The following is an 18226-nucleotide window of genomic DNA, read 5'->3' as shown; positions in this document are numbered from 1 at the left end:
GATTGGGGATGTGCCAGTGCTGCAGGTGACATGGCAGGGGGCTGAGGCTTTGCACTTTGTGGGTTCAGTCCTAAAGGTGGGCCAGGAGGTGCAACTGAAGATGGACTGGGAGCGGAGGTTTGACCACATGCAGCAACACTTAGGTATGAGCAGGGACAGGCTTACCTTATGTGTAGTGCAGAACCATATAATTCAGCTTCTCAGAAACCATTACATGTTGGCAGGGGCGCAACTTTCACTGGGGACGGGGGGACATGTTCCACCACATTTTGAAATTGTGTTTTTGTCCCCCCCAGTTTTTTGCCAACTGTAAAGTTTGGTGGAGGATAATGGTTTGGGTTAGTCCCTTTAGTTACAGTGAAGGGACATTTTAATGGCACAGCATACAGTAACATTCTATGCGATTCTGTGCTTGGGAAAGGCCCTTTCTTAAGTCCCCCGTGCACAAAGCGAGGTCCTTACAGAAATGAAATGCCAACTGCGAGCCAGTGTATTTAATGAAATAAGTTTGGACATTCATTTTTATTGTGTCTGCTTTGAGGCTAGCAAATACATAACCAAATGCATAACAAAAAGCAGGCCAGAATCTAATCGATTAAAAACCCGGCAGTCAAATATTGATGGTTCAGCCAAGGCCGTCTGTTCTAAGTACTTGCAGGGAGTGACGGCTGTGTGACGTGTGGACCTATGTCATCAGTGATTATCAGTGAGCATGAGGCTAAAGTCCAGGGCTCCATATAGGGTTGATGACCACTGGTTTGGCTCTGTTTATATGTACAGTACAAATAGTATATTTTTTTTACAATGTGTACTTGTTTTGTAGACGCATGTCACTGTGTGATGATTTTAGTTTTACCACTGCTGCAGTTTCAAAGTGTTGTGGAATTGCTGATAGTTTCAGTAACGTGTCATTAATGATAGGAAACATTTAAAAACTGAATGTAGAACCATGTGTCTGAACCAATCCCTAAATATATGCATACTAGTGTTAGAACATAGTCAGTGATATATTTTAAAGATTTTTATTATAAATATGACAGAATTTCTACAAATATATTAAACAGGAAAAATACAGTTACAAAAAAAATATGAACAAAGTTATTCATGTATAACATATTCTTAGAACGCACTGTAAAGCAGGCCACTAAAGTCCCTGAGAGAGCTTTTGAGCTCATTTTCTCCTGGATTTTCTCTCGGCTTTATCTCGTTTCAAAACAGGAACATTAACTTTCTGGACTCCTGAGTTCGCACTGAACTACTTATAAATGATCAGTTTTGATACAATCAAACCACAGTGTCTAAAGTGCCACTGAGTAATTCACTGGATAATCCTTTCATTATAGTGTTCACACTGTGTAGATAAGAAAATAAGACCTTTACAGTGGGTGACTGGATGAAAGTAGGGTAGACAAAGACCACAATGGCTTGTTGATCGCTTGGGCAGTTTGGGAAGAAAGTCAATGCATGGAATGATTAAGGATTACAGCACGGTTCAATTCTGGAGTCATATCCGAATACACGAGACTATGTGCATGTCGGCCGCCAACGACCTCACAAATACTTCTTGCTCTGTACGCTGCTCAGAGCTCCAGACACGCAGTAGGGGATGATGCTGACGGTTGCCAGGGGGACAGTGGCGCTCTTACAGAAAGACAGCAGGTAGAAGACAGCGGCAGTGTGCGTGGGGGGCTTGAAGGAGTCAAAGAGGTGCAGCAGGAGCAGCGAGGTGACGATACATCCCGTCCTAAAGAGGGTGGTGCCGCTGATGTTCTTGCTCTCGGTGTAGAGGGGCGAGTGCAGGCCCAGGCCCAGGCCAAACAGGGTGCCCATGTTACGCAGGAGGCTGGCGAAGGGAGTGGAGTCCATGTGGACCCACTCGGCTCTCACACACCACTTCTGGGCTTTCTCCAGGGTCCATAGCAGGTCCACGCCTAGAGCCTTCAGCAGCACGTAGAAGCCCACAGCGATGGAGAGCAGAAAGAGGGTGGTGTAGAAGTACTTCTTCAGACTGGCTCCGTAGATCCACTGGGTTCTGTTGAACGCCTCGGCGACAACCATACCTGGAAATCAAATAGAAAACGTAATATTAACATCATGTAGTTGAACAATCTGCACATTTTGTGCCATATTTGTGAGGGTTGTTATAAGGGCTGGTATAAGGGCTTCATACTGACCTGTGATTACTCCACAGATGACTTGGTGGGGGAAGTGGGCAGCAATGAAGACTCTGGAGAGACACACACAGACCTGGACCGCCCAGAAGAACGCCCACAGAGTGCCCCGTAGATACCTGCCCAGACAAGGGGAGAGGAACCATCAGCAAATGCATCTTTAGACATTTTGAAATCTGCCTGGCTGCTAAGAGACTGCATAATAAATCGTGAATACCAGTAAATGTGCAAATAAATATTATTCACAGCAGGGGAATTTGTTTTTCCTGTGTCACTAGAGGTGAATAGGCTTCTACTGATACATTTTAATTGACTGTTGCTTCTTTTGATTTGACAACAAAACCACTCGAACGGAATCTTTTGCACATCCCCTTCCCTTCGACTAACTGAAGTTAGTTTTCAGGGTAAATCATCAACTACAGTGCTGCACAGACAAATAGCATAAAACTGACAAGCACTGAACGAAAAATGGCAAACAAGAACAAGATCATTGAGGACAAGAGGGGTTGAATGTTCTGGAACTTACAGGCCCTTGGAGGAAGATCCCGTCTTATTCTTGGTCAGCATGATGGCTAGAATGGAAGTAACCAGTGTGTAGTAGACGCCTGCAGCTCCCATAGCGTGGCCAGAAGGACTGCCTACCAGGCACGCAGACAGAAAGGCATACTTCAGTCAATGGCCATAGCACTTTATTCAAGTAAAATGAAAATCCAACACAATTGCTGTACAATATCGTAAACCATGAATATTCTCAACATCATTACTTATAAAACGTTGGCTATTTTCACTGAATCATAGCATATCACTCCCATAAACTTTTATTTCAACAGTGAAGCGAAAACTTTTAATTTGGCTCTATACTCCAGCATTTTGGATTTTAGATCAAATGTTGAGGAAAATGTTGCCTCATATGAGGCAACAGCACAGAATGTGAACTTTAATATGAGGGTATTTTCATACATATTTGTTTTACCGTTTAGAAATTAAAGCGTTTTGTTGAGTGACTCCTAAATTACGCAATACATTAATTACCATTCATTTCTATTGGGCACAACATAATCTAAAACACAACCAAAAACTGCAAATGCATCCAAAGAAATTGCAGTCACAAGCTTGATGTAGTCATTGTGAGCTAGAAATACAGGATCAAATACAAAACTTTTGATTAGATACTTGTTGGATGCATTTGCAGTTTGTTTTGGTTGCGTTTCGGATTATGTTGTGCCCAATAGAAATGAATGGTAAATAATGTATTGTGTCATTTTGCGTAAAAATGTTTGTGAAGTGCTTTCAATAAAGTGGTTTCATTTCCAAATGCTAAAAGTATTTGAAAATACTCTTAACAGTGAATTTGTCCAAATACTTATGACACTTTCAAAATGGGGGGGACTAGATACATAAAGTGCTTTCATTTCTAAATGGTAAAACAGATATGTATGAAAATACCCTCAAATAAAAGGTGACATTCTGTACTGTCACCTCATATGAAAAATCTAATCTCAAATCCAAAATGCTGGAGTATAAAGCCAAATGAAAAGTTGTAGCTTCACTTTCCAAATAAATACATAGGGGAATGTATATTTCATGTCATAAGGCACTACGCTAGAAGTATATGAAAGTAAAGTGATGCTTCTTACCTGGGCCAGTTTCACAGGTCATTGGGTACTGTTCAATGTGAGGTGCAGTGGTATTGCTGTAGTAAGGCGTTTCATGGACCCACCAATATGGCCTCTCGCCAAACAGAATCCTTAGGAAGGAAAGCACAAGCCACTTAGAATTAAGATGAATGTGGGGAATTTCAGTCGGTTGCATTTTATTTCAATTAAATTGACAGGGACTGTGCACATTTATCGACATGTCAATGTGCCAGATGTAGCCGAAGGGACACATTTGATCAAGTTCTGAATTGGTATCCCAGTAACCGTTTATTTGATGGGTACCAATATAAATGACTTCATAACACATGCATAAACCACACAGAACACATTCATAGGCAGTACGACTCACCACTTGAAGACCAGGTTGAGCCAGTCGCCGATCACTGCCACCCAGATGAGCTTGATGCCCACTGACTCCCGCAGGTGGAACCAGAGAGGGAAGAAGATGAAGAAGGTGTTCCTGAGGTCAGCAGCCCAGGACACCCACAGGAACAAACCCTGGGCGTCCTTATAGTTGGTCTGAAGGTAATTAGTGGTGCTCACCCCATAGCCCTGCATGGCATCCATGACTGCCTCCATTTTCGAACTGTCCCTAGTGAATTGTCAGTCTAGAAAGCCAATGTGAGATGTGATGGGGTATGAGAGCACTGTATGCATGAGTCTGCCTGTTGTTTTTATACCCGAGGGTCCCACCACCCACAGGCATGTACCTGCCTGATCTTTGGACCTTGCACGTGTAATAAAACACAGCGGGGCAGGGGTGTTTCGGAGGGTTGTACTAAGGATAGAGGCCATACAAATAAGTACAAAGGACAGGTAAAAACAATAGTCAATCAGTGTCTCTGTGTCTCTCACCCTGAAATGGAGCCAAAAATACTTCATTTATGATTGACCGGTGGAATTAAAAACCCAACAAATAGCCTCCACAATACAATTTGTGGCAAAACAAGCCAAGCAAGGGGATGCGTGGAAAACATGCATTGCATTCGTTTTTCTCTATTGAAATGAAAACCCAATGTTTACTACACTACAGTCTGCTTTAAGATGTCCTTGTAAGACCATGTAATGGATAAGATAGGGACTAAAACAGTCACACAAAAAGCCCACTTTTTGGCCAGTTTTAAACACATAAAAAAAAAAAAATGAAATAAAACATTTGAGGCAAAAAAAGGCAAATTATATATATATATATATACACACACACACAATACGCTAAATATCCTTCATCCTTCAACAACTTGCAGACCATAATTTGTCTGTTATATAATACATTTCTGACGACTTTGTGAAATTTGAGTCTGGCCAGAATCCTGCAGCTAGCCCATCTGGTCGGTTACATAAAGGAATCAATCATTAAATGGTTTTGGACTTACTCAGGAGATGCTGAGAAGATAACTTACCAATAACACTAGGTCCTAGATATGGTACTCACTGTACTGTAAATAAGTCCGATAAGGCAACCCCCAAGCCAGGGTTTTATCTGGGAAGGAAATAGCCAATGAACTGACATCATTATAGCAGGTCACAAAGTCAATAGTGAATTTTCAATGGATTGAGTTCCATTCATTTCACATGCCAATGATGGATGTAGTTGAAGTAGTGAGACATAGATAGGTCAATCAATTTTCATTGGACTACTTGAAGTGTCCTTGCTTACAATCCTCACCAAGAGACGTATAGTCCTGAAGTGGAAAAACGTTCACTCACCATTGCACAATCATCCTGTTTCAGGGGCTAGCGTATCACTCCAGAGCAGACCACCTCTGTTTACCGCTTTTGGGAGCAGGAGCACCATGGAGGGGTGTAGGCTCAGTGGCGGACTTACCATTAGGCAACCATATATAGCATGAACATGGCACAAGTCAAGGCAAAATGTGTAGAATATCCGGGAAATTAGCTTTAAAACTGCAACATTTTCTCTACTCATAGCAAAATGTGTAGAATTGCTGGAAATGTACTTTAAAATTATATATATATATATTTTTAATCTCCACAGCCAGTCAAATGTTTTGCCCACAAGGTGGGGTAGGGTTAACCAAATATCACTTAGGCCAGGGGCCTCAGACTGGCCTCCAAATCACCAAGTCTGCCCATGTGTAGGCTAAAGGTTACAGAGTGTGTCTGCAACAACCTCCTGGAAGCAAACAAATGCCCTAACCTTGAATAAAGTCCAGTGGGAACAACAGACTGCATGACAGTCCTGGAGCTCAAGAGGACCGCTCCTGACCATTCTCCAATCCTCGCCCAGCTTTCGTGTACCTTCCCTAGGGACTGATCTGGATCCACACCACAGTCATGGATCTTTTCCACAGCTGGGGGGTGGAAGTGGTCATCCATCTGCAGACCCAGTATGGGCATTATGAGGGCTGGTTTAGCCTAGCCTCTACAGTGGCTGACCTGCATACCACCTTCTTTTGTTTCTTCCCAGTCTGGTTCCATCTGCGCAGGGACGTGGGTGTAAAGCTCATCTGGGTGGCTGTCATCGGGGACTGGCTCAACCTGGTCATGAAGTGGTAAGGAACGGATTCAATTGGTTTTCTGTCATTTGTTTTTCATGGATTTTGGTACACATTGCGATTTAGTACACATTGACAAAAATGTACTCTGACTTGAACATAATTTAAAACTGAAATTGTCATTATATATTACAAAGTCGGGACTTTCAAAGAGTTGAATGATGTTCCCTCTCCATGGCAGGGTTCTATTTGGAGAGAGACCCTATTGGTGGGTCCATGATACCCGCTTCTATGGGACAGATCCAGCCCCTGCCTTAAAACAATTCCCCATCACCTGTGAAACTGGACCAGGTAGGCAATGCCATAGATAGATGTGTGCCAGAGTCTAGCATGATTATCACTCAATACACCTCAAGATATTAGCAGTCTTGGCAAGTGGAAGCATTATTCAAATCAAATGGGGGGGGGTATGCCCTACCCTTATGGTCAGACGCCGAGCAGTTGCCATACCAGGCGGTGATGCAACCGGTCAGGATGCTCTCGAAGGTGCAGATGTAGAACTTTTTGAGGATCTGGGGACCAATGTAGAATCTTTTCAGTCTCCTGAGGGAGAAAAGGTGTTTTTATGCCCTCTTCACAACTGTCTTGGTGTGTTTGGACCGTGATAGTTTGTTAGTGATGTGGACACCAAGGAACTTGAAACTCTCGACCCGCTCCACTTCAGCCTCGTCGATGTTAATGAGGGCCTGTTCGGCCCTGCTTTTCCTATAGTCCACAATCAGCTCCATTGTCTTGCTCACAATGAGTGAAAGATTGTTGTCCAGGCATCACAACAAAAAGGTCTCATCATTGTTGGTGATCAAGCCTAACACTGTTGTGTCGTCAGAAAACTTAATGATGGTTTTGGAGTCGTGTTTGGCCACGTAGTTGTGGGTGAACAGGGAATACAGGAGGGGACTAAGCACGCACCCCTGAGGGGCCCTAGTGTGGAGGATCAGCGTGGCAGATGTGTTGTTGCCTACTCTTACCACCTGGGGAAGGCCCATCAGGAAGTCCAGGATCCAGAAGCGCTGCTTCTGGATGAGCATTTCCTTGTTTGCTTATGGCCGTATACAGCTCGTTGAGTGCGTTCTTAGTGCCAGCATCGGATTGTGGTGGTAAATAGACAGCTATGAATAATATAGAGGAGAACTCTCTGGTAGATAGTGTGGTTCTACAGCTTATCATGAGGTTTCTACCTTCGGCGATCAATACCTCGAGACTTCTTCAATATTAGACATCACGCACCAGCAGTTAGTGACAAATAGAGTCACACCCCTGCCCCTTCGTCTTACCAAACGTAGATGCTCTGTCCTGCCGATGCACGGAGAAGCCAGCCAGCTCTATATTACCAGTGTCGTTGTTCAGCCACGTCTCGGTGAAACATTAGATATTACAGTTTTTAATGTCCCGTTGGTAGGATGGTCTCAATCGTAGATCGTCCAGTTTGTTTATCAATGATTGCACGTTGGCCAATAATCCGGAGGGAAGTGGTGGTTTACCTACTCATCTGCGAATTCTTACAAGGCATTATTTGCTTGGCCTGTATGTCATAAATGACTGATACCAGTACTATAGGGCCATAACACCTTTGCACTTATCGATTCCCATTCCGCAGGGTAAATACATAAGAGAATAATCTTATCTGGAAAGGAATTCAGTGGGTAGTGTAGTGTGTAATTGTTGTTTAGCTAATTGCATCTTCATGGTGTGTGTCCACTGTCTAAATAAGACAACCAAACAGGGATGGGAAAGAGGTGTAATGTGATGATGGGAAAATAATGCAGACAATAGCTGCTGAACAAAGGGACTGCCCAGATGTTCATCATATCCCTGGTAGCCAGATGTGTGTGTGCTTTAGCCAATGCTTATATCCAAAATGGTTCATGAAGCCAAAGTGTGCTGTTTTTAATAGGAAGCCCTTCGGGTCATGCCATGGGCTCGTCTGGGGTGTGGTACGTGATGATAACAGCTGTCTTCTCAGTGGCAACAGAAAGACGGTTCCCACCTCTCCTGTACAGGTGGGTCAAAAGAGAAGTGGAGTCAATGGTGTTGTTACTGCTTATACCCAATTCAGTGCTTTCAGATCCACACAAATTGCCTAGGGGTTAGGACAGAGTTGGGAAAACTATGGCCTGCTAGCCGATGTTATGCGTCGAACATCTGAAACTACTGTAGATAGAAAGTATGTAGAAATGTTAGACTTATATATTTTCAATTAACTGCCCTTTTTCTGGACCTCAAATAGATTTTTTGGAGGACAAATCTGTAAACAAAAACTTGGTTAGGGGGTAGGATCTATTGTTGTTTTGGAGCAGGGCCTTAGTGTCTTGTTCTTCCCCAGGTTCTTGCAGGTGGGGCTCTGGATGCTGCTGTGTACAGTAGAGCTGCTGGTGTGCATGTCCAGAGTCTACATGGCTGCCCACTTCCCGCACCAGGTCATCAGTGGGGTCATCACAGGTCAGAGAACCAGGGCTTGACCGAGATTTCAAGATGCAGCTTGTACCCCTAGCAGGTTGTGCTAACCTGAATCGTACTGTGCAGGCTTGGTTATTTTCCTTTCACGTTGTCGTCCTTTCCAGGAACTGTGGTGAATGAGCAACACAGTACAGCTCGGATTGGCTTGGTTTGGATCAGCAAGTACACTGTAAAATAATCCTGTTGTTTTTACTGACAGACTGTAAACTTTACAGTAATGTACTGTTAAACCCAAGTTTCTTTGGAAATTACAGAAATGTACTGTTAAACCCAAGTTTCTTTGAAATTTACAGTAACATACTGTACCTTTTGCAGTAAATATTTTACAATACCTTTACAGCAATGTGCTATTAAACCAAACTTCCGGATTAAACTTCCGGATTCATGGTAAAATACTAAAACTTGTATTTTACAGTTACTGGCTACCAGTAAGTTACCGTAAAACAACTAGATTTTTCTTTACAGTGTAAGAGGGGTATCGGGTTTTGATTTAGTTCTAAAATGTTCTTGTCTATATCCATGGCAGGTATCATGGTGGCTGAGGCCTTCTCCAGAGTGCAGTGGATCTATGGAGCCAGTCTGAAGAAGTACTTCTACACCACCCTCTTTCTGCTCGCCTTTGCTGTGGGCTTCTACGAGCTACTGAAAGCTATAGGCGTGGACCTGCTGTGGTCCCTGGAGAAAGCCCAGAAGTGGTGTGTGAGAGCCGAGTGGGTCTACCTGGACTCCACTCCTTTCGCCAGCCTCCTGCGCAATATGGGCACCTTGTTTGGCCTGGGCCTGGGCCTGCACTCACCCCTCTACACCGAGAACAAGAACAGCAGCATCCCCTTCCGGGTGGGGTGTATCACTGTCTCTTTATTGTTGCTACAGATTTTGGATGGCTTGACGTTCTCCTCGAGAGACCAGGCAATGTTCTATGTGTTGTCATTTAGTAAGAGTGCTGCTGCTCTCTTCATTCCCACAGCTCTGGTTCCCGGAGGACTCTCATGGATCTTCCCAGGTAGTGGGGCGGCTAAGCTGAAATTTTCATAACAACAGTTCACTTTATGATAAAAGCACCAAATTTTGCAGAGGTAGATTTATGTACCCTGAAATTATTTACATATCAGGCCATGGCAGACATCTTACAAAATGGCCACTGAAAGTAACACAACATTTTACAATTCAGAAGTAGTGTTTTGATATAACTGCATCAAATGTGTTACAGAGGTAGATGTATGTACCCTGAAAATATTTACAGTATATATGGAGCCCCCACAGATTTGGCCCCTGGGGCCACAGCAGACATTTTACAAAATGCCAACATATTGTAATACTGTTTGTAAAACAATTGTTTTACAATGCAGAAGGACTGTTTTGAGATAACAGCACCACATTTAGTACAGAGGTAGATAGTACAGAGGTACAGTGCTTTCAGACAGTATTCATACACCTTGATATCTTCCACATATTGTTGTGTTACAGCCTAAATTGAAAACGGATTACATGTATTTGTTTTTATCTCACACAATACCTCATAATGACAAAGTGAAAACATATTTTTTTGTAAATGTTTGCCAATGTATATTTAAGGGGTTAACAAAGGGGTTGAACTCAAGACCATGTGGTATTGTGTGTAGGCTAGTGACCAAAAATCTCAATTTAATCAATTTTAAATTCAGTCTTTGACAAAATGTTTTGGGAAAAATGTCAAGGGGTGTGAGTACTTCCCGAAGGCACTGCATGTCAGGGATGTGCAACTATGATGGGGGTCTGGAGTCATTATGAGGGGTTGCAGTGGCTCGTGGGTCTGCGTACCCACACATCCACACTGTGGCGGAGAGAAGATTTTGCAGTTGTAGAGCGCATTTCAAGCAATTCTAAACATTTTGCCATAGGGTGGAGGCAAATGTTTGCAGTTTTTAATTTGATCACTTATGATCAATGGGCCTCACCCTGGTCAGTAATTGCTTACTACAAGTTCAGATAGCTAGACTAATTTAATTTACCAATGACATGAGCTAATTAAGAGACTGCTGATGCACAACTAAATTCCAAAATTGAACCTTGTATTGTATTATTCTAACTCTTAGTTGAGACCCTGACCGAGTCCCCCCCCACCCTGATTTTAAATTGGTCCACGGGCCGTATGCATCCCGCGGGCCACCAGTTGCCTATCCCTGTAGATGCCCAGTGTAGCTTCTGATGGAATCCTATACATTCAAGACTTATAGATGGATATGGTTATGCACAGGTGGTGAATATGATCATGCATCTAAAAAGTTTGTAATATGGCAGGTAACCTGGTTGATTTGAAGAAGTTAAAGTGTTTGACAATTTTTGTGTTTTGTATTTACTAGATATTGTGAACAAGTTTGCAGAGATGAATTAGTGAGTAAAATCAGACAGAGGTGTTTATACTTTTGAGTTTGATTGTTCTTCCGAGAAAGATTCGGTCCAGCTTTTCTTCTCTGTGTCTTGTTTTTCCAAAATGCCAATGCTGATTAATTTTCACCAGAGCCAGACATTAAACATTAACTACGAGGCCATCATTCCTCAGCTCAATGCAAAGCAACACTCGTTCTCTGTACCTCATGGCCACTGATGTTGGGTGTTTTGGGCCTGGCGGTTCAAAGAGCAGTACTTTTTTGTGTGCACCACGTGCATCTGTGTATTAGTGATACATACCCATTATACTGTTTCAAACAAACATACCAGCAATAATCAATAAAGACAGGACTTTACTATGCATTGTCACATGTCAACACTATCGTACAAAATCACCTTAACTTGACCCCAGTATCAAGTCGGTGACAATCCAGCCTATCAGAGACTAGTATTGTGGCGGACATGCATATTTCCTATGGTGACATAATACTGTACATCCATCCATCCTAGGGTTGCAAAGTTACTGGAATATTCGGTAATTCTATGGTAACTGGTCATTTATACATTAAATAACTTTTTTAAATTTTTATTATTCATACCTTATTGTTTATATCTGTGTCCATAGTATCCATGAGTTATAGTGGCTGCTCTCGTGCATGCTTCAGTGTTGCTTGTCTCGAAGCGAGCATAAAAGGCATTTAGCTCATCTAGTAGGCTCACGTCTGGGTTTCCCTTTGTAGTCTTAATTCTGTATTGACGCTTTGGTTGTTTGATGATTCGTCTGAGGGCATAGCGGGATTTCTTATAAGCGTCCGGATTAGTTTCCCGCTCCTTGAAAGTGGCAGCTCTAGCCTTTAGCTTGATGCGGATGTTGCCTGTAATCCATGGCTTCTGGTTGGGATATGCATGTAGAGTCACTGTGGGGATGATGTCATGGACGTGTATTTCTCAATGCCATTGGATGAATCCCGGAACATATTTCAGTCTTTGCTATCAAAACAGTCCTGTAGTGTAGCATCCGCGTCATCTGACCACTTCCGTTTTGAGCGAGTCACTGGTACTTCCTGCTTTAGTTTTTGCTTGTAAGCAGGAATCAGGAGGATATAATTATGGTCAGATTTGCCAAATGGAAGACGGGGGAGAGCGGTGTATGCATCTCTCTGTGTGGAGTAAAGGTGGTCTATGATTTTTTCCCCCCCTGGTTGCACATGTGATATGCTGGTAAAAATTTGGTTATAAGCGGTCTTCGTGCCAGCTTAATTTTGTGGTGGTAAATAGACGGCTATGAGTAATACAGAAGAGAACTCTCTTGGTAGATAATGTGGTCTGTATCTTATCATAAGGTACTCTAGCTCAGGCGAGCAATACCTCGAGACTTCTTTAATATTAGACATTGCGCACCAGCTGTTATTACCAGAGGTAGCGTCTCTGTTTTGCTGGTGCATGGAAAATCCCTCTAGCTCTATGTTGTCCGTATCTTCGTTCAGCCACGTCTCGGTGAAACATAAGATGTTACAGTTTTTAATGTCCCCTTGGTAGGATAATCTTAATAGTAGGTCATCAACTTTATTTTCCATTGATTGCACGTTAGTAAGAAGAATGGAAGGCATTGGGAGTTTACTCGCTCGCCTCCGGATTCTCAGAAGGATCCCTGATCTGCGTCCACTGTTCCGGCATCTTTTCTTCACGCGAAAGGTATGGATCTGGGCCTGTTCCAGTGAAAGCAGGATATCCTTCTCGTCGGACTCGTTAAATTAAAAAGTTTCTTCCAGTCCACGGTGAGTAATCGCTTTTCTGATGTCCAGAAGTTATTTTGGGTCATAAGAGATGGTAGCAGCAACAATATGTACACAATAAGTAAAAAAAATAAGTTACACAAAATGCCAAAAAAATAACTAAATTGCACAATTGGTTGGGAGAATGTAAAACGTGTTCTTCGGCACCATCTTTTACATTTCAGTACATTTGAATAAATTACTCAAAATGTACTAAGTATAATATATTATACTTCTAAATATTATATATATATTATATTACAACAAAGTAGGCTATTTGATTGACAAAGATTATTACTTCTGTAACAAATAAAAAATGCAAACAACTATTCAGAGACTATTTCAAAATGTTGATAGCCTCCCTCAATAAGATTTATTACAGCCTGACACAAAATGTAGAAATAACAGCCTACTTTGACAACAACTCAGTGAATTGGATGTGGTGGCAGACAGGTTGGTATTAAACATCAGATCTGAAGAAAAATAACTCCTACCACATTTAAAAACAACTCCAAAACCCCTGCTATCTGACATGGCCCAGTCTGTGTAGTACAAGGGTGACCGATGGGACTTCGGGCAGATGCAGTCCATGGAAACGTAGGGTCCTCTCTCAGGTGTGCTCTTCCTCCCCCTCCGCTTCCTTCTGTACATGTTCCTCTCCCCCTACTTTTCCGCTCTCCCTCCACTCCTCATCTCTAACTTCTCTTCCTCCTTGCCTTCTGCTGCTGACCCCTGACTCTCCACATCACTTCCCTCGCTATCACTGACAGAGTTAGAAGGAGAGAAAGGGAGGGGAGTGGGGGCAGAGTAACAAATAGGATACAATTGTGGTTAGGAACATAATCTCTCTCTCTCTTCCTTCATCTCTTTTTCTCAACCATACACATACTCTCTTCCTAATAATCACCTATTAGGGGTTTCTATAATAAATTGTGTTATACAGTAACATGTCTCCTAATCCACACACACACACACACACACAGAGTAAACAGTAAACAGTATCATCGTGACGCTACACAGCACTTTCAATCAATCCAAATAATTTTATGAAGTACTTAGTGGACAGATTATTTCTCAGATCATGGTGTGCATATGTATGTCAGATTGATGGATAATCCAACATGATAGAGTACACAAAAATACGCTCATGAATATGTTCATAGACAGGTCAGATTATAACCATAAAGGCTATATACAGGGTACACACTTCAAACCACATGGTCAGATTACTTTTCACATCAACTATTGTTTATTTATTTAGGATGTTGAAAGTAAAAGATGACACTGTGCAATTTAGCCAAACATGTTTAGAATAATTCTTCATCTACTTCGATGGGCATAGTTAGCTGATTGTCTTTGTAGGGAGGGAGGGAGACGATCAAGTGACAGCATCGCGAACGAAGCACTGTCATGTCGTAACTATCCTTAATGCGATGACGGCTATTCATGAATTTTGCGACATTCAGAATGAGATTTATAAGGTAACAATTAGCAAATGATTGATGGATGACGGCTATGATATTTAGATATTCTGACCGATATTTGAGTTAATTTGGTACAAACGTCTCGACCGTACAATGTTGCTTCCAACTCTCGTTTTGTTGCCTGACAGCCTACCAACGTAACTTCACTCACTTTTGTACATCGCCTTGGTCCGTACAATTGACCTTATTTTAGCGCCCCAAAAACATAATACTTCCAGATCAACTGTAATGTCAAAAACATTGTAAAGCACAATTTCTACCCTTTCCCACAGAATAAATTACATGACCTAAACGCTTCCCGTTTCTGCATAATTCAAGAAGGCAATGAGCCGTCCGGCCTTTTTAAAAATGGCGGGTGGGGAAGCGAAACTAATGCGTGATAGTGAGGAGAGATGTTGTGTGGGAAAATTGCTTTTTTTTCACTCGATCTGTCCAACTTATCGCCTCTAAAATGAAAATAAAACACTATAAAGAGTTTATATAATGTGTCAATACATACCTATTTGAAGGTTTGTGTCGAATTTGAATTGGGTTAACTTGTTCTGAAACATTAACATGCTGTTAACCGTTTACCCAACCACATATCAAAACACTGTCAACCACACAATACTCAACAACTTCAGAAGTCTGATCTTCAGAAGTAAACATTGGCTTTGAGAATGATGATCGCTGGCTGTGATGACGAAAAAAATGACTAGGCACTGTCCATTTCTTGTTTTTAAACAATGAGATACGTGCTACATCTGGTGGAGAGAGATTGTAAGACAGAAATAGTTGCTTACGTTACGGCATGACACGTCACGATGTAACCGAGGGTCCGTTTTTTCTCCAATACTATAGATCCATTACCATGTCGATCATCGCTTGAATGTAGTTCACACCCCAGATTTTGAAGTCAACACAGTCGCTACCAGTGATGCCAATTTAGCTAGACTACTCTGGCAACTTATTTTTCAAACAGCACCTAGCAACACATTTAGTTACTTTATATTTTATTTTTTTATTACTTTTAGCAACTTTTGAAAAGTGACTAAAATGCTAAAATGCACGCATTTCCCCTCTAAATTACACAAAAACGTTTTTCTCTGTCACACACTCAGTCACAACACACGTCCCTGGCTGCAAAAGTGCAGCAGCAACACTTGCAAATCATTGTTGGATGACTGCAGCTGCAGTAGTAGGGGTTTGACAAGCCAAACCCAATGAATACAGTTGGTCGCGAATGTTTGATCTTGAACAAAACTTACAACATCAATCAACATGTCTCAATAAAAATTATACAGCCAGAAGAACAGAAAAGAGTGGGCCTCTATACCTGAACAAATGTCAAATCATATTTTTCGCTGATATGGCCAGTCAATTTGAGTAACGTTGTTGTGTATTCTACGTAATGACGCAGTTTTACGCTATCACGCAATGACATCACAACGTAATTTAGCTACTTTTAGCAACAAATCAACCTGCCTCCAGCAACATACCCTGAAAATGTGTTGGCAACACTGGTCGCTACAGTCCCATCAGTTTTCTTTGCAGCCTCGTTTGAATTTTGCGGTTGCACACATTTGTACGGAATGGGGTGAGTTTACGTTACAGTCTGCCAATGTTAGCTAATTAGTCACGAAGCTGGGACAGTTTCCATCGGTAGAAACAGGAGAAAACCAGCGACAAGCTGCTTGTTATGTAAACAAATATCACTACAACTCAATATCACATATGAGCTCCACTGCGCAGCCATCTACCCTAACACTACAGCTAAACTGTCAAATAATAGAAAACAAAGCAATGTATAGCCTATGAATATCTTTCCCTAGCAAACATTACAAACTATGACCTAAACACACCAGATAAATTACTCTATCCCGGTGGCTAGTTAGCTGATTTTCTGTGAGCCTAGCTTGTGAACGTGACATTTGAGGTCGACGCTTCGCAAACGCAGCCCAAATATACCGAAACACACTTTTCCTGTTTGGCAGAGCTAGCTAGCTAGCTATAGCAAGCAGCCATTACCATATGAATTACATAAGTAGAAACAAGACAACATAACCAACGAGTTAGCTGACGATATACAGCTAAACACTGCAACTATTTCCAAGAGACAGAGAGCAATCCTGCTCCACTGCTGATGAGCTCGCCTGTGGGCAACCAAGTGATTATGACAGGATTTTCTAATCTGGGAACTATTCCCAGAACTTCACATCATCAAACTTCAACAACGCTGTTTAAAAAGTGCAAGGAGGACGTGTCCGAATCCGTATCATAAACCAAAATACACTACATTATCAAAAGTAATGTAGTGTAAATTCATGGGCATTAATACAGAGTTGGTCCCCCCTCTATAACAGCCTCCACTCTTATGGGAAGGCTTTCAACTAGATGTTGGAACATTGCTGCGCGAACTTGCTTCCATTCAGCCACAAAAGCATTAGAGCACCGATGTTGGGTGATTAGGTGTGGCTTGCAGTCAGCATTCCAATTCATCCCAAAGATATTCAATGGGGTTTAGGTCAGGGCTCTGTGCAGGCCAGACAAGTTCTTCCACACCGATCTTGACAAACCATTTCTCACTTTGTGCAAGTGCATTGGCATGCTGAAACAGGTAAGGGCCTTCCAATAACTGTTGTCACATCAGCTAGAATGTCAATGTATGCTGTAGCATTAAGATTTCCCTTCACTGGAACTAAGGGGCATAGCCCGAACCATGAAAAACTGACCCAGACCATCATTCCTCCTCCACCAAACTTTACAGTTGGCACAATGCATTGGGCCAGGTAGCGTTCTGCTGGCATTCGCCAAACCCAGATTCATCTGTCAGACATCCAGATGGTGAAGTGTGATTCATCACTCCAGAGAACGTGTTTCTACTGCTCCAGTCCAATGGCTGCGAGCTTTACACCACTCCAGACGATTATAGGCATTGCACATGGTGATCTTAGTCTTGCATGCGACTGCTCAGCCATTGAAACCAATTTAATGAAGCTTTCGACGAACAGTTCTTGTACGTTACATCTAAAGGCAGTTTGGACCTTGGTAGTAAGTGGTAAATATGATTTTTACTTGCTACGCTCTTCAGCACTCAGAGGTCCCGTTCTGGAAGCTTGTGTGGCCTACCACTTCGCGGCTAAGCCGTTGTTGCTCCTAGACGTTTCCACTTAACAATACCAGTACTTACAGCTGACCGGGGCAGCTCTAGCAGGGCAGAAATTTGATGAGCTTGAGAGGACCTGTGGAGAACGGGAGAAACTCCCCAAATGCAGGTGTGCCAAGCTTATACTGTCTTACCTAAGACTCGAGGCTGTAATCACTGCCAAAGGTGCTTCAGTAAAGGGTCTTACTTATAACATTTACATATCAGTTTATTTATTTTTATACATTTGCAAACATTTCTAAAAACCTGTCTCTGCTTTGTCATTATGGGGTATTGTGTGTACATTGAATAGGAAAAAATCTATTTAATCCATTTGTCCAATTTACTTTTAGCCCCTAAAATTGGGGAGCTATGTATAAAAATGGTTGTAATTCCTATACGGTTCATACAATAATTTTCACAAAACCCTTAAAGTAAAGATGAAAGTCTAAAAGTAAAGCACATCTGGATTGTTTCCATTGTGGTGGTGTGCAGAGACAAAATGATGCAAAACTGTGTCCCTGTCCAAATACTTATGGACCTGACTAAGTGATTTTTATTTATTTTAAAAAGTAAAATGACAGCATACCTTTCTAGTTGATGACAACAGCCACGCGAATACGACAACAGTTTGTTAGAAAGTACATTTTGCGACACTGCTAATTTTAGAA

General features: G+C 42.0%; 2 protein-coding genes and 1 long non-coding RNA gene across 3 annotated transcripts; 1 reads left to right on the top strand and 2 right to left on the bottom strand.

Moving 5' to 3' along the window:
* Positions 1–1006: 1006 nt before the first annotated feature.
* Positions 1007–6323, bottom strand: LOC109870370 (glucose-6-phosphatase). The gene is made up of 5 exons (XM_020460857.2): positions 4179–6323; positions 3809–3918; positions 2698–2809; positions 2175–2290; positions 1007–2060 (listed from the first exon to the last, which is right to left on the bottom strand). Exons 1-5 carry the CDS (start codon positions 4406–4408, stop codon positions 1552–1554), a joined length of 1077 nt encoding a protein of 358 aa, XP_020316446.1. The 5' UTR covers positions 4409–6323; the 3' UTR covers positions 1007–1551.
* On the top strand, positions 6004–11533 carry LOC109870356 (glucose-6-phosphatase). Its single transcript, XM_020460843.2, has 5 exons — positions 6004–6342; positions 6527–6636; positions 8240–8345; positions 8669–8784; positions 9329–11533. The coding sequence occupies exons 1-5, from the start codon at positions 6125–6127 to the stop codon at positions 9835–9837; spliced, it is 1059 nt and encodes a 352-aa protein (XP_020316432.1). The 5' UTR covers positions 6004–6124; the 3' UTR covers positions 9838–11533.
* A 1738-nt stretch (positions 11534–13271) lies between these two features.
* On the bottom strand, positions 13272–15162 carry LOC109870388 (uncharacterized). Its single transcript, XR_002252142.2, has 2 exons — positions 14931–15162; positions 13272–13710 (listed from the first exon to the last, which is right to left on the bottom strand). It is a non-coding gene; the product is annotated as an uncharacterized LOC109870388 (long non-coding RNA).
* Between the last annotated feature and the right edge of the window lie 3064 nt (positions 15163–18226).

This window comes from Oncorhynchus kisutch, linkage group LG25, assembly GCF_002021735.2.
Source record: "Oncorhynchus kisutch isolate 150728-3 linkage group LG25, Okis_V2, whole genome shotgun sequence".
NCBI lineage: Eukaryota > Metazoa > Chordata > Actinopteri > Salmoniformes > Salmonidae > Oncorhynchus > Oncorhynchus kisutch.
Note: the sequence above shows the minus strand (reverse complement) of the source record. Positions and strands in the feature narration are given on the sequence as shown.